The sequence below is a fragment of the Centropristis striata genome, chromosome 12, assembly GCF_030273125.1.
Source record: "Centropristis striata isolate RG_2023a ecotype Rhode Island chromosome 12, C.striata_1.0, whole genome shotgun sequence".
Classification (NCBI taxonomy): Eukaryota; Metazoa; Chordata; class Actinopteri; order Perciformes; family Serranidae; genus Centropristis; species Centropristis striata.
This window is the reverse complement of record NC_081528.1, coordinates 15,163,096-15,180,435: the sequence shown is the minus strand read 5'-3', so window position 1 is coordinate 15,180,435 and position 17,340 is coordinate 15,163,096. Positions and strand designations below refer to the sequence as shown.

The 17,340-nt window shown below is 39.8% G+C and overlaps 1 protein-coding gene across 1 annotated transcript in view; it reads right to left on the bottom strand.

Moving 5' to 3' along the window:
* slit3 (slit homolog 3 (Drosophila)) overlaps positions 1–17,340 on the bottom strand; it is a 305,681-nt gene that overhangs the window by 55,505 nt on the left and 232,836 nt on the right. The window contains exons 13-18 of the mRNA XM_059345733.1: positions 15,639–15,782; positions 14,253–14,416; positions 9,325–9,475; positions 6,894–6,968; positions 4,695–4,838; positions 2,586–2,729 (exon numbers count right to left, since the gene is read on the bottom strand). Coding sequence (XP_059201716.1) covers positions 2,586–2,729; positions 4,695–4,838; positions 6,894–6,968; positions 9,325–9,475; positions 14,253–14,416; positions 15,639–15,782 — 822 coding nt within the window. The remainder of the gene's footprint in view (positions 1–2,585; positions 2,730–4,694; positions 4,839–6,893; positions 6,969–9,324; positions 9,476–14,252; positions 14,417–15,638; positions 15,783–17,340) is intronic.

Here is a 17,340-nt window from a genome sequence, read left to right as displayed (position 1 = left end):
ATAACAACAGGAGTGAAATAGACATTTTACAGAAATACGCATTGACGTATTTATGAAATAAAAGTTATTATAGTTATAAACTCAAGCAAGTTTGGTGAATATTTTACATTTGGAGCACAGACTTAAAGTTTTCACAGATTTTTGATGCAGCTAGGAGGTAAACAATGTTTTAAAGTAAGTTTTAATTCCAAAAGAGGAATTTCTCAGAGGAAGAAAGTGAAACGGAATATTTTATTTATACATTGTGATATATAAAGCCTAATATTATTATCATTATTATTATTATGATGGAGAGATATTATTCACTTCTTTACATTCACAAAGAGTTATGTCCCAGTCAGAGGAGCGTGGGGCAGCGCTGATGGGAAATGTTTCTATTCGGGCAGCACCGCTGGAGACGCTGACGATTTGGTGTCCGAGCCGGATAACAGTAAACAGCGGAAGAGAACAACATTCGGCTAGTATTCTGGTTAAAGAATTTCACGGTCGCAGGGTGTATTTATTTCTAATGATGTTTTATGGATAAATGATGTATCCTAAACATGCTTTGCTATGTCACCATTAAAAAAAAAACCCCAAAGAGTTTTATCCGCTCCAGGCATCGATACTATAGTCTAAGATGAATTCTCAGACGTGTGGACTTCACTGGACTCAAATTTGCGTACATGAGCTGAGACCAGACGTCAGATCTGATTGTCCAAATTGATAAATGCCGAGGCTTGCATAGAAATGATCGTACAGCCACTTTACGCTCACTTTCTCTCGTACGCTCGTTTGATAAATGAGGGCCATTGACTTTTTTTTCTTTGAGAGAGATATTTAAGGGAGCTGTTACAGTAGATGGTAAAACAATATGACGATTTTATAACAGAACTACAATTTGTTCCTTATTGTTGCCTTTCAATGGCAAGAAAATTAAAAGTGGAGGACTTATATTAAATTTTAGCAGCATAACGAGCCACACCCGCCTCTTTAATGATGAAGATGTGCCTCCAAGTGGTGTCAAGACATGTGCAAGTGGCATGTTGCCTTTCACTTTGTCTGCTGAACTAATAAAACCAAATGTTGCTGTTTGTGCTACAATATTAATGGCGTGCTGCTATAGATAGGGACGAGTTATTTCCTCATTTCCTTGTAATGAATTGACCTCACTGCCTGGCAACCAGACCTATGCTAAATCCCTTCCTTCCTTAACAATGTGTTAATCTTTTAATTAAATGGACGAACTCTATTGGGGAACAATGCACTACAAATGGAGACTGATATTAGAAATAGTAGGAGCGAGAGAGAAAAACAGAGGGGAAAGATAAGGAAATTAACAGAGGAGGTGTTAAGAACAGACGCTCCAGAAATAAAAACTATCCATCTTTCTTTCACACCAAACAGCAGGCAGGTGTTGCATACGAAATCAAGTGTTAGTGCGAGGCCAATGAAAAAGTAATGATGAAAAAAGAATGAATAATGACAGGGGTGATTGTTATAGAATATCGTTCCAGTTTTGTCGTGATAATCACCGACAGCCCCACTGAGTTTATGCAACAATGCATCCATCCATCCATCCTCCCTCTCCCCAACCCCATTTTCCCTCTCTTGTCTCCCTCCTTTCCTAAAAGACTCAAGTAGAAACTTGAATCGAAGGTGACAGGTACACACCGGGACACAAAAGGCAGACGAGGGGAAGGAAGCATGGAGAGAGTAGATAGAAAGATGTGAGGATGTCTTTTCTGTATGTTCACAGCAAGCATAAATATATAAAAATCAACCTGTAATGTTTTATTAAGCTGCAAAAAATCTATTATTTACTACCTCCACATCTGCATGGTCAGAAGACTGAAGAAGAAAACACACACACTCACATATATTCACCTCTCTTCTTCTTCTCTTTAGCCTCCTTCTCTCTCTTTTTTCTAACAATAATGTTATGTGGCAGGTTAATACTTGTCATAACTTCCCTTTGTGGCAGTTGTTTCTGTGCTTCTCTGCAAACGCTGAACAGCAGTCAACGACTTCTCACAAATGAAAGCATTTACCCTCCACACAAACACACACATAACTTAAAAGAATATGCCATCCAAGAATTCATGCCTTGGTAGCAGCAGGTGTGTTCATCATTTGGAAGATAAAAACAAGCTTGCAGATGCTTCTGTGTGTGTGTGTGTGTGTGTGTGTGTGTGTGTGTGTGAGTGTGTGTGCGTGCATGCGTGCGTGTGTGTGCAGATGCTGAGATATATTTAGCTCTGATAACAAATGTCCTGGGATCCAGACCAATCTTGTCGATAATGATGGAGAGCATCTGTGAGGAGAACAGTGTCCAGAGAGCAACATGTGTGCACACTTGTGTGTGTGTGTGTGTGTGTGCGTGGTGGCAAACTCCCACAGCAGAGCTAGACTCTGAAATATTAGAGGACAGAAACAGAGAAGAAGGAAGCAGAGACAAAGGAGGAGATTTGAGAGATAGACTAAAAGAGATTGATACACACATTGAAAGATAGCGGGAATAATGGGATGTAAAGGACAAAAGGAAATAAAAAAAGACAGAGGATGAGCTCTAAAATGAGGGATAACAGCGGCCTGATGAGACTCACATGGTGGACAAGGAGTGCAGGGTGGAGAAGGCTCCCGGGGCGATGCTGGAGATCCTGTTGTCGTACAGCGACAGCAGACGCACCGAGCTCAGACCCATAAATGTGCTGTTGTCAATGCAGTTGATCTGGTTGCTTCGCAGCATCCTGGGAACACATAATAACATATTTTTCACATGTTTGTTTTACACTGAAGACTAGAGATTACAGTACGCCTCATGCTTATCATCCAAATCTTAAATCAGGTTTGTTGAAGCTTAAATTAAACTGATGAGTGACGAATTGATTCATCTTTTTTACTTGTTTTTTGAATTTGAATAAAACATACAAAAACAGCACGCTGTGTGTGGCTAACAAGAGACAAAGAAGATAAAAGAACATATAATGACATGGGCTTAAGATAAAACAGAAAGCAGGGGTAAATTCAAACCAGTCCACACAGGACAACCGTGACAGAGTCTGTAATATGACATTAGCTTCTGACATGCAGTCATGTGGGACCAGGCTAACTGAGTTAGTTAGCATTAGCAATCTCTGGGACAGGCTAACCTAGTTAGCAAGGCTATTACTGGAGCAGGGAGCCTCTTAACATAATACAGAGACAGCCATGATGCCATTAGAGAGTCATTAGCCGGCATATATATACATGATAGCATTAGCTGGTCATTACTGAGCATACACAGACAACATTAGCTCATGGTTTCGTACACTATCCTGTAACCTCTAATTGGCCACTAGCCTATTTATGGTGGGTGCCCAAATTAGAGGAACAACAATATGCTGTCATCAGCTTTGATTTCAGGGGGAATGAGTAAACAAGCCTTTCTTTTAAGTCTGCGGAAGAAAAAGTAAAAAAAAAATAGTTAAGCTGTCATAACCAGGACAACACCTGCTGGACATTTCGTACGTATAATAGCAAACAGGAACTATTAATAGATAGATAGAATGCTTTTATTGTCACTATACACAATGACATTAAAAGCTGACTCCAAAAAGCAGTGCGACAGTAAATAAAATATATATAAAATATAAAAATATACATTATAAACAGAGGAAGTAAATGTAAAGAAAATACATACAATATAATATAAACATGGGCAAGAAAGGGAGGTGAGGTGCAGTCTTCAATTTGCCAAGCAGATATGATGCTATACAGTGCTTATCCATAAATATATTACACATTGAAGGACAAATATTGCACATTGCCAGGTATTGTACGTAAAAAAATTTTTGCACAGTAAGAGAGTCTGTGTCCGTGTATGAAATCAGTGCATATGAGAGTTCAGGGTGGTTATTGCTTTTGGGAAGAAACTGTTTTTTAATCTGTTTGTTTTGGACCAGATTCTAAATGGTTGAAAGTAGGTTTTAGGTGATTTCATTGCTCCTATTTTTGACATGCATGCACTTCATAATTATTTTTGTTAGCCATGACTCAAGTCGGCCAATAGCTGTTGGTGAGCACTGTGGCCCTAGTCGGCAGAAGTCGGCGCTTGTTGGCAGCTTTTCAGCTGAATGAGTGTGATGAACTGTCCATGGAGTCAGTCAGTGAGAGAAATCAACGGCAAGCAAAGTCAAAAAGGCTTTCCCCATTTTTTCATCATCATCTCATAGGATCAGTCCAATACATGTTTTATATTTTAAAATTTTCAAAGTAACATGACCGTCTTAAAAAAGTGGTGAGCGAAAGTGGTGTGTAAATGTAAAAGTATCCTAACTACAGCTTGTATATCCACCGTCCTAAGTCTTCTGTTTTCTCTTTTTTAAAGATGAATATAGATTACTGTCACCTGCTGGTATGAACAGATATTTCTTCTCATGCAGGTGCAGAATTTATGCGCAAGTTGTTGGTTAGCTGTAGTCTTTGCGGTGTGTTCAAGTTCAGCGCTTTGATCCGGACACAGAAGTCAAGAGGCGTCTGGCGTCAGAGTCTGGGCCTTTTTGAATGTTTTTTTTCATTAACATTAGTATTCTGCAGAGTGATGGGGGACATTCAAACTACACCTATCCTGCATAATAGCACAGAGTTCATTTTCTTAACAAAAGACCACGCCCCCACATACATATAGTGCTAAACACAAATACAAACACACTCGTAATATAAAGCAGACTTACAGAGTTTTCAGGCCACTGAGCCCTTTGAACATGCGTCCCTGCAGTCCAGTTAGCTTGTTCCCCGTCAGCAGCAGCTCTAAAACTCCACCCGCTCCATCAAACGCACCTTCACGGATGTCCCTCAGCTTGTTGTTGCTCAGGTTGCTGCAGTAGGAACAAAAAAAATTATGATGCACAGATTCTGCTGATATTTAGTTTTTTCTGCTTGTGTTTTTCGACTAAAGTACCAAGACTTCCAGAGGGACAATATAATCCCGCATGCAAACACATATGACAAAGTGTACACACACACACACACACACACACACACACACACACACACACAATTCATGATTTAATTGCAATAATCAATCATGTCCCTTCAACTAATAAATGTTAACTCTTCTCTCCTTCATCTTAATGTCCTTTTCTTTTACAATAGATATTCTGATAACGGCTTACGGTCATAACTATAACTCTGTACACTGTAAAGCACACACACACACACACACACACACACACACACGCGCACACACACACACACACACACACACACACACACACACAGACACACACACACACAAGAAAATGAGACAAGTGGTCACAGACAACTGAAAATGATTGCTATCTCTCTTCCTTGCACACATAATGAGAAAAATGAAAATGAAAAGAGAGCTTTTGGCCATAGAGACAATAACTTGAGATGATAGCTATCACAACTACTGTAGCTTTCATTCATAGCTAGTTTTGTGTTTCCGCTTATCAGCTTTATGGAAGAGGAGAGGAAAGGAGAGGAGAGGAGAGGAGAGGAGGGGAGAGGAGAGGAGAGGAGAGGAGAGGAGAGGAGAGGAGAGGAGAGGAGAGGAGAGGAGAGGAGAGGAGGGGAGAGGAGAGGAGGGGAGAGGAGAGTGGATTGGCCGAAGATGGTAAAAAAAGACATGATTGCAGACAAACTTAGGGCAAAATGAAAAGCAGCCAAGCAGATGCAAGGATAAGGGAAAATGTGAGGAGAAGAGGAGATGAAGAGAGGGAAGGAATTGAGAGAAGGAAAATGGAAATGAGTGCAAGCCAATCTATATCGTCAGTGACACTGCTAGATGGTTAGCAATTTCCCCTCCAATAAATCAACTTCTGGTCTCTGCTCTGTCTTTCTCTATCTCGCTCTGACACACACACACACACACACACACACACACACACACACGTAGAGGAGGTTGTAGATAAGGAGTGACTGTAAATCTGAACCGAAGGCCCATCTTCTATTTCCATTTAATATTCGCTTCCTCCATACCTCCCACCAACCCTTCCTTACTCTCCATCTCTCTCTGTCCCTCCTATCCTCTTCAGCCACTCCTCTTCCTCCTTATCTCGCTCATGTCTCTCTCATTCTCACTTCTGCCCTCTTTGCATGTAGGTTTGTTCACACTTTTCTTGTCTTCATCCTTTTTTATCATGTCTTTCCTACTTCCTTCACCTTTCCTTCTTCCTCTTTCTCTCTTTTAATGTCTTGCATCCCTTATTTCTATCCATCCACCTTTGTCCATCTGTTCTTATTTCAGTCATCTGGCCAGTGCAATGCTATTCCTTCCTTTCTATATCAGCAATATAACACCAAAGCTTATAACAAAAGAATCATAAGGCCAAGAAAATGCATGTATGCCGCTTGAATGGTAACATCTTTTCTAGTTTCTCAAAATGTGCCTGTTTAGCATATTACTAAAAAACTTTTTAAACTCAGGGTCCCATACATCTTAAAAATTGAGAACTTTTACTTGCATTCACTTGGTAATGGAAATTTTATCCTTGAAAAGTCAAGTCTGAAATACAATGCAGTTTCAGATCACATACATTTATTCTTCATGCATTGTCAATTCAAAAAGGAGGGAGATGCAGAACGCATGCAAAAATACAGTAAGTAAGTGATAGTGAACATGCTGTAAAATGTTGTCATGCATTGATGCATGGCTGTTATGTGATATGAAGTGGAAGGTTATTCACAGGGAGGGAACTCTAACAATTCATTTCTCTGCAAAAAACCATCTGTTTTAACTAACTACATGACTTTTCAAACCCTTACCCTACTCCTTTTAAAAGGTTCATTTACCTCCATTCAGTGGATGAGTTGGATAAATACATGCATTCTTTAATAAATAGATAAATACAATATGAACATAAATGAGAAGCAAATGGAAAGTGCATTTTAAAACATATTATACGTACATCTTCTTCAAGTGAGGCAGCTTCTTAAACATCCCCGTAGCTTCCAGAATGGCAATCTCATTGTCGTTTAACCGCCTAAAAGAGAGAAAGATAGAGGAAGACAGTTAGGCATTCGTTCTTTTATGAAGCAAGTCAACACGGACAAATATTACATGTGCACACACTCACAAAAACAAGATGGTGAAAGAAAGGAGTGCAAGTGAGAGGGGGAATGGCATGCATGAAGGTTAAGAGTCCTTTTGTGGCTGCTGAAGTATGATCTGCAAAAACCACATGAGGGAGGGAAGAATAATTAAACACACTGAAGAAGGAGAGGAGAGGAGAGGAGAGGAGAGGAGAGGAGAGGAGAGGAGAGGAGAGGAGAGAAGAGAAGAGAAGAGAAGAGAAGAGAAGAGAAGAGAAGAGAAGAGAAGAGAAGAGAAGAGAAGAGAAGGGAAGAGAAGAGAAGAGAAGAGAAGAGCAATGAATCTTTTCTATGTGGTCATCAATACCCAAGCTGCCCTAAGCCAAGAGAAAACAGTTGGAGAGATAGGAAGCTCGACATCTGCTTTATTGAGGTAATTTGTACTAAAAGGGTGCTGCTAAAAGGATGCCTTTTGTGTATGTCTGTGTGGAAAAAGGTGGACTGAGGGAAATTGAGGAAAGAAAGTGAAAGTTAAGCTGGAGGGGACACTTTCTAATGAGATACAGAGGGAGCTACCTGGATAAAGCCCAACTGAAAGAACATATCGCCAAGTCCGAAAGTAAATCAGTGCCACTGTGTTAGAGCTGGGTTGAGTTGAATAATATGAATGTAAAGAGTACTTCTCTAATCTCTTTACCTTGAGATCTAGAGCCCTCAGAATGTACAGTTTTAATGAGAGCAAATAATCCTCTCAAGACTGATTCTTTTATACTTATTGAACACTCTCGAGGCTGATGTCAAGGATTTTTGTGGCTAGTGGGAAGAAAGACACAAAGATAGACAGAAGAGAGAAAAGAAGGAAAAAATATAAGCCTTCAGCTCAGCCACAGCCACCCTGATTTCCCCTGATAAGGCAGGTTACACAGGGCACAACTGGCGGCTTGTGTGTGATTGTGTGTGTGTGTGTGTGTGTGTGTGTGTGTGTGTGGCCTTCAAAACCCCACTGGTTGGTCATGTTCTTAAGGAAAAGGAAAGAGAAAAAAAGAAGAGAGAGAGGGTGTCGAAAATAGTAGAAACTTTGATCTGCCCTCTAACCAGGCATGAAGGACAAAGTTTATATTTTTGACAAGAAGCACCCTGGGAACAGATAGTGAGAAAAGGAGGGGGGATTGGAGAATACAAAGCTTCACGGAGAGAAACAGAAGCAAACAGAGAGGAATTGGGGGCTAATGGTCTGTGGGATACTGGCATTATTAGTTATCTAAAGTGGCAGGCACGGTTGAATTCACCATTATACAACTAACCTCTGTAAGCAACCGCCCTGCATCTGCCGTAATGCTGCAGTGGGCCCTTATTCTGCAGCATTAGTACCACAGTGATAGCCGTGGCAGAAGCTCCCCCATCCTTCACCCACATTTTAAAGTTGTGAGGTGATTCAGCATTATTAGGTAAAACTCTGCCTCTGGCTAGATTCCCATTTCCTGTGTGGAAATATTAGCGTATTGAATATTCGATCAAGTGCCAGGTGCTGAAAGTAAAATAGGACCGGCTGATTTTAGCAGCAACACGTTTTTCTTGTGCAGGTTTGAATCACAAATACATTTTTTGGGGGGGTCTCAGTTGGTGTGCATTTTAGGACTTGATAGCAGTTTTTAAGTCTTTGACCATTTATCTTTTAAATCACATTATAGACATTTGATATTATGCCTCTGCAGCTCAAATTAATCATGAATTATTCTTGCGGTTTATCACAATGTTTATTTCATCGGGCGGATTCTGATCACATAACAGGCTTTTTAACCTTTTTCCTCGCAGTCAGATTACTATTATTATTCCTGTTGCATGTTATCTGTAACTGCCTTTCCATTTTCAGCGGTAAAATGAATGATCCATTGGACTGCTCAGTATTCTAGTGTGAGACCCTTCACCAGCCATGATGATGGCTCCTTTGGGACTCCGGGAGAGATGGAAAAGACTGTTGAGAGGCATTTTGGTCTGGGAGCTAAAAATGAGAAGTGACGTTCATGATACTGCTCAGAGAGAGTAGTAGACAGAAAAGTAGCGTGTGCGCGTGCATGGCTTTGCATGTGTGCGAGCCTATGCCTCTACAAGATTGCATGTTTCCATATGTATATGTGTTTTGGTGTGTGCATGAGCCTAAGAGTGAAAAACTTCTTGACAGGTCTGTGGTATGTTAAAGGATGTGTGGTGGTTTACAGTTTCAGGTCAAAGCAGTCTAACACATGGCTTTCAATCTGACATTTCATCATGTGTTTGCACACAAAAAGGAAACACCGGCTGACTTACAGGTCTGTGGTGTGTTCGGGGATGTGTGGAGGCATACGGGTCAGTTTGAGATTGGAGCAGTCGACCACGGTGCCCTCGCAGCGACATTTCTCCGGACACACCAGATCCTGGAAACACTCCCCACTCAGACGACTACGGTAGTCCTCCTGACCTGCAGAGGAGAGAGGACGGGGAAGACCAAAAGGGAGAGAGAATGTCACAGGAGAACAAAAAAAGAGAGGTACACAGGAAAGAGGAAAAATAAAAGCCAGATAAATTAACTCAACAGAGAGAGTTGGAGACAGGAAGCAAAAAAGAAAAAAGATGGACAGGAAGGAAGAAAGACAAGACCAGAGAGACAGAAAGTCTTAAAGTTAGACCTTGTAGTTTTTTCATAAAAACATTGATCCAGATGTATACCTTATAATGAAGGACAACATATAATTCCAATACATGTACAATATAAAACAACACATGCATATTCAGATGTGAAAACTCTTGCTTCCACTGCTGGGTTACCAATATCTGTCTCATCTATTTTAGCTGCAGTTTAATTATTTGGAAAATTCTACTTTTGCTGTAATTTCAGCTGTCAAAGGTTGTTAAACATAATTATCAAAGCAGTCATTTGCAAAACATGAGTGAACTGTATCTTCCTCATCTATTAAAAAGAACAGGCTGCATGCTGCAGCAGCACTGTGCTGCACTGTGGAGCTCACACAGGGCTGGTGCTGGTGCAGGGGGTGGGGTACATGACTACCACTGTAAATCAAATTAACAAACAGATATTCATGCCGCTTTTATAGAATCATTTTGTTGATAAATGTGGTTTAACCCTGAATGTTTTTATTTAACAAGGTGAGCCAGAGACCACTTCTGTTATTTAGATATAATGTGAGCAGATATTATTTATGACCGCCAGTGGCTGTGGAACAGAGCTGGTTTACATCAGGCAGCACTTGTATTTGTGCACCACAAACACGCTTTATAGTTCTCATGATTCTCATTACCTCTCTCTCTTTCCAACCTTGTCTGTCTATCTGTTCAATTTTACCTTTTCTTTTTTCTCGCCACTCTCCTATCAGACTGCTCTTAAACTGACTCTTTCATTCTCTGTCTCCTGGCACACACCCTTTATGGCTCATATGTTTTCTGCTGATCACTGTTCAAAAAACTAAGACCACCTATTGAAGGAACATTTGCAATGATCATTGATTTTAAACTCAGTAAATGATCACTGCTCTCCAATGATGTCTGTGTGTCTCTGGGCTACTCAAACCTTGTTGGTTGGCAAGTTGACAGAAAGGAAAGAGCGAGGGAGTGAGCGAGGAGTAAAGGGAAGAAAAGGAGCAAAAAATGTGGGTGAGAAGGTTTTTTATATACTAGTAAAGAAGAAAAGAATGAGGAAACCCATATAACATTATTAGATTTTTTTTCCCTCAGTTGGAGCAGAAAAGGGTGAAGCATTTGTTATAGAGGTGGTGCAATCAGTCACACGAGCCACTGAAGCACTGCCACAGGTGCACAGGTGAGACCAGATGAAAAGCATGTGGGACATAGTGTGGCTGTGGTCGTGAACATAAACTGCAGGAGCTACTCAAGCATACGGATGCGGCTAACAACGGCAATCCACAATATTGTAAATAACACAGCTTCTTATTAATCACTTATTATCAGTAAGCTTTGTTATCGTCCTGCAGTGTCACACTCTTTTCTGCAGTATTTCGACATGCATTTACACAAAGAAGAATACAAACTACATTTTAAAATAACATGACATCAGTCCCACCCCTCTCTCTAACTGGCTAGACATTGTAGGGTTTTGGAATTTTTCTGTGTCAAAGATTAATCTGGTGGCTGGCTGCAGTATGTAATAAACCCAGGGGGGTTGATATAAATTAAAAAGGGGCGGGGCGCCTGATTGATACCTGTCATTGACTAGCATCTAGTTGGGTTGGTGTAGGGGCGAGACCTCAATACCCCGGCTCCACCGGCTGATAACTACTGCTCAGTCTTTAGCTTCAAATGGCCTCATCAGGACCCGTATCAAGGATTTTTTGGCTTTATATTTATACAGTAGGAAGTGAAGACGTGTCACCATCTTTAAATACAGTCCATGGTCTAGCCCTGTTCCTTATTGAACCGCATGAACTTTATGTGGTCTGAGACCCTACAAAGACACATCAATGCTTTCCAAGGTAAACAACACTAAAGAAAAAGAAAAATCTGAGCTCAGTGGTGGGCAGTTGAACATTTTGAGCGTCTTAAATTATTGATATCTATCACGGATTTAAATATTCTGAAGTTGACCTATTAATGTCCACTTATTTCAACCACAGTTAGAACCCCATGCATAAGAATCCCTGCACATAAAAACAAACAAACAGAGGTAAAGTAATTAGCCCTTAATTTTTGCTCCAAGGCGCGTGATTGGCTGGGAGAGGCAGGTGGGTGTGTGCTCGGCGGTCCCTGGCGCTTGACGGAACCATGTGATGCCACAGTAGGCGGGGCCACATGGTTAGATCAAGCACAAGAGACAGCTGCACGAACCAATCAGAATGCAGGTCCACACAGGAGGAAGGTGGGGCAACAGAGAGCTGCACCAATCAGTCAGGGGGCGGGGTCCATACAGGATAGGAGAGGCAACAGACAGCTGCAGATCCACACAAGAAGGGTACGGGACCAGAGAACTGCCCATCAATAGCGAAAAATGTCCACACAGGTCCAGAGAGGAAGAGGAGATGCAAGAGAGGCATGGGACTGCAGACAGCAAGGGCCGAAGCAAAGAGGACAGCCAGAACCCGCTTTGGAAGCATTTGTAATCTAGTTATGTTGATTAGCTCCAGGGGCAGAGCTCTAACATGGAGGGCTTGCTTACAACTGAGACCTTCCATGCTAAAAATGTCCCACATGGGCTCAGGATATGGCAAAGCACTTTGGGACAAAAGCTTCAGTATTTAATAGTATTGGTTTTGCTATATATTGTGATCCTGGTTTAGGCTGGGAGTGGAAATATCACGTCACCAACTTATCAGTGACTGTGATGATTTTCTAAGTATTTTGTGTAATTGTGTGAGACATCTGAGTGAAATGCCTGTTTTTTACTCAAACCAGCTCAGTGTAATGCTGATGCTTTTTAAAGAGAATTAAAGTAGTCAATTTTCCTCCTGCTCTGATAATCTCCTTCATGATCATCTTTTCTCAGCACAATCTCATTCAGTGTGAGGTTAAAGTGGCTGTTGGCACTAATACAGTTTACAGAGGTCTACTACAATGCTGCCTTGAAAACCAATTATTTGCTTACAGCATTACTCTCACACTATTCAAATAGTTTGTAAAAATGTCTGAAAGGGGGTTTTACATTATTATTTTTTTCAGTGATCGATAAAAAAGGCACAATATTTAAGACAGTAAATAACGTTTACTGCAAAGAGACACTGAGGAAGTGAAGTTTACAGTCAGACACACAAACCAAAAGTACATGTTAAACTGCCTCAACCTCTATTGATTGATTTAAAAAGCAGAATTTACATTGCATTTTTTGTCTAGCAGGTTAAACATTTTCGACTTTTGTGTCTACTCAGCTCCATTCTAGCCAAACAGAAACCAACACAGCAAAGAACGTCCAAAGTGGTCAGTTGGCTGTCTTTGTTTGCAGTGGTGTTGGAATCCTTTAGTTAACTAAAAGTACTAATACCACACTGTGAAATGACTCCACTACAAGTAAAAGTCCTGCATTAAAAAGTACAAAAGTATCAGCATCAAAATGTACTTAAAGTACCAAAACTAAAAGTATTTGTTATGCAAAATGGCCCCACTCAGATTGTTTAATATATTAAAAAGATACTACCATATTATATTATTATTATTATTATGCATTTATGTAAGAAGCAGATAGATAAGGCTCATTTTAATATACTGTTATGAGGTTTTATCTTTTTCTTTTTTTCCCTTTTTTTAAAATGTCTCATCACTTTAATTGTATCATGTTTGTCATGGTAAATCTCGACCTGAAAAGTAACTAAAGCTGTCAGCTAAATGTAGTGGGGTAAGAAGTACAACATTTGCTTTAAAATGTAGTAGTGTAGAAGTATAAAGTTACATTAAATGTAAATACTCAAGTAAAGTACAAGTATCTCAAAATGATACTTAAGTAAAGTACTTGAGTAAATGTACTTAGTAACATTTCACATTACATTTGTTTGTTGTACAGACTTGGTAACGTGTGTGTGTATGTGTGTATTTTTATTAAATGAGCTTAAATTAATTTAGCCAAACACTTTGAACTGTTGCCTGTTTCATCCAGGAAATGAACGATGGAACACATTTTCAAGTTATTTATTGTATTTTGTGGGGTGTTATTTATTAAGTTTTCCTTTTGTTTAAAGCAGGACCTCTGCTGTTATGTTTATGCTTTCAGTCTACTTGGTGTTGACAGTGTATGAGTCATTTATTTACAATTAATGAGCATATATTAATTTGTGTGTGAAGAGACAACTTTTGCCAGGATATCTGCTGGCAGCCACCCCATTAAATAAAAACTAAAAATAACAGTGGCACGCAATACAGACACTCGTTCACACGCTCACACAAGTGGGCGATCACAGTGTATGGCCAGTCCCTGCTGAGTCTGTTATTGTGCTGCTCCAGTGTAGTGAATTGGCCTGTGTTGTAATTAGTGAGACCCGCGGCTCGTATCAAAGGAAATAACAGTCATAAAATGCCACCACAGAGAGACATAGAGACTGGTGTGTGTGTGTGTGTGTGTGTGTGTGTGTGTTTCAATAAACGCACATCTCTAATTGCACACATAAACCGACATGGCTTTAAAACTATTGATAATGTTTTATGTCGTGACATTTTACCTTTCACCTGATTAGTATGAGTCAGAGGTGACTCCCTCCATGTTTGCTTGTGTTTAGGTGTGTTTGTGTTATGTCATTTCTTACCTGTGCACCTGAACTTCTTGCCTTTCACCTGGCTGATGCGCTTGTTTGCCAACCTTCTGGGATGGCTGCAGCGCGCTCCACTCGTCTCAATAGGGTTGTCAAACAGGTAGTCAGCCAGCCACTTCAGGTGACAGTCACACATAAAGGGATTCTGGGCCAGATGACTGAGAGGGACAGAGGAAGATGAGTTTGTTACAAGAAAAGAAGAGGACTGCAAAGTTGTCATGTGTTTTGGCAAACTTTTATATTTTAAACTTTTAATTTTCTTGTACTTTACTTAAACTTTAAAACCAAAACCCATCAAAGCTTTTTCATTTTTTTGCTTTAAACTGCTGATGTCTGCTACAACATTTCTCCTAGAACTAATCCTGTAGCAATAGGAAATAAGGTATTTTATGATTCAAGCAGCAGACACAGTGATTAGAACAGAGGAACTGTACAATTTACACCAATTAACACCAATAGCCTTCATTGATTAAACAGAGAAAAGAAACCAAATGCTGAAGCTATAAATACATCAAAGTATTTTACATGTTGCCTGATTAACAAGCGATGTAAACTTCACAGTTATGAAATTGTATTTCTACGTATGTTGTCCTCTTTCCTCTGTCTGTATTGATAATCATCTTCAGTGCAACATCAGCATCAATTCACCATCATTGCATCAATTCATGGGTGAAACGAATGCTTCGCCCCCAAAGTGATCATTTGTTTATCAATTGCTCACATGAATTTGGGAAGAAAACTTTGCATGTGTTTAACCACAGCAAAAATGTATCAAAACATTCATTTATAATCTCTCATAAAATATGTGCAGTGTAATCCAACTCTCATCTATCCGGTCGGATGCTTAGTGCCTCCCAAACACATGCGTTTTTGCCAAAATCTTATTCACAATGCATGCAACGTGGGCGTGCATGCAACAGTTTATGAGGAAGTGTTTTAAATGTCGGAACTGTAGTGGGTTTACGAGTTGTGGGACAGTTTGTAAAGAGTCTTGAGATAGTTTTACTGTTGTTAAATGTGGCCTGATATTTCCTTTAATTCATCGAGACCTTTCTCCTTTTGTCAAAATCTTCGTTCACCATTAAGGGATGCGAGAAAAACAATAAATGTTTTGTTTATTAAATTAAAAAAAAGTTTTTAATATTTCTCAAAGACTGGTTAAATTTTTTCTTATTAATAGACCAAAACATTGTTAATATATTCAATTTCCTGTTATATTTTACAGAGAAAAGCATTAAAATGTCACATTTAAAAAAAGAAATAGCCCTTTTCTAATGAATAACAATTTAAATGATGAGCAAATTATCAAAAAAGTTGCTGATTTATTTAATAGTTGCAGCTGAATTAATAAAAACATTATAAAAGGATGTCGGCACTTACAGAGTCTTGATGGAGCGCAGCGGGGCGAACAGTCCTTTGCTGATTGTTTGCAGCTTGTTGTCGTACAGCGACAGCAGGTTGAGGTTCTGCAGGTCCTGGAAGGTGTTAACTCTCAAACAGTTAATTTTGTTGGCGTTCAGCAACCTGAAACACAAGCACGAGACATTTGTTATTTATTAATATTTGTTTTACTTATTGCTTTGTTATCTCTGTGCACAACAAAAACACAAGATAAACACACATTCGGATAATGAGTTTTTTTTCTTTTAGATGCATCTCTGCTGCAAAACTCCCCTGTCCTCTTCTTCTTCTTCTCTTTTTTCTTCCTATTTCTCCCACTGTCCCTCCCTACAGCCTCTCCTACCCACTCCACACAGCCATGATTATATTTTTTCTGGCCGTGACACATAAATCTGAAAATTGTGGTTTTTATATATTCTCACTTTCTCTTCTGGAGCAGGAGGGGAATATGTACTGTTGGGTCGGAGTGTAATATCTTGTTTTGATGGGAGAGACAGATGGCGAGGGGGGAAAAAGGGAAAAAAAGAGAAAAGAAGAGATAGAAGAATGAAGATGGGATGGGATGGAGGAAATAATGGAGTGAGACAGCGGAGGGACAGGCGAAAATTTAATTTTGAGTGACACAGATATACAATTAAGTGAAAGAGGCTGGCAGACAGAATGGAGCAGAGAGAGAAAGGGAAATGAGAAATGTGATAGAGGGATTAGGTAAATGACAGGAAAGGTTCACACCTCCACCCTTTCCTCCATCTCCTCTTTCATACCTGCACTTCATTAGCTAATACAGCCAAGTTGACAGCTTTTTGCCTCTTACTTTTCTTTCCTCCACTTTGGAATCTTTTTACTCTTTTATCACACAAACTTTTCTTTCATTCTTTATTTCTTTTCCCCCTCTCACACTATACTCTCTTTCTGTCTTTGTCTGACAGGTGACTAACTCGGTGCTTGGTACAGAAGCTCGGCTTAATCATCCCAACTCATCCTAACGAGCGCCTATACTGGCAAAACCTGCTTATACACACACGCACACACACACCACTAAGAGACAGATACACACACATGCTGCTTTGCGACATATCCACGCCTCATTAGGCAGCTCACGGGGGGAACTAATTACTTGAAACTGCACCAGTAAAACAAAGCAGCGCAGACAATATAAACAGCAGAAAGGTAGCTATACAAAGCAGTAAACACATCTTTGTCATGGAAGGTTGACATGCTGCTTGATTCACCAGTGAAAGCTAATATAAATTTTATAATTATTACTATATGTGAGAGTAACAGCATTTTGAAATTCCTGACCGACTTCTTGGAGATTTTTCTTCCGGCAGCGGCGAAATATTAAAAGACATATTCCCTTCCCAACGCCTGCTGAGCGAGCGCCAACACCCGCAGGCAGTGTCTTTGTCGGATTGACCAATGATGTGGCAAGACATGAATATTAACTAGTGATTCACTTACACAAGCAGTCCTGAATTATCTTATTAAGGGATGCATCGATAAAAATAAAAAAAGCATTCAGTGTTTTAGTGTTTTTGACAAGGCATGAGAGAAATGCTTTTCCAATCAGGTGAGAGTAAATTTTAATGATGTCTCTTATTATAAACAAATTTAATCTCTCTCTAATCTTATCTGCATTCTCCATGTCCGTCTTCCTTCATATGTCCATGTCTTTTTTCGA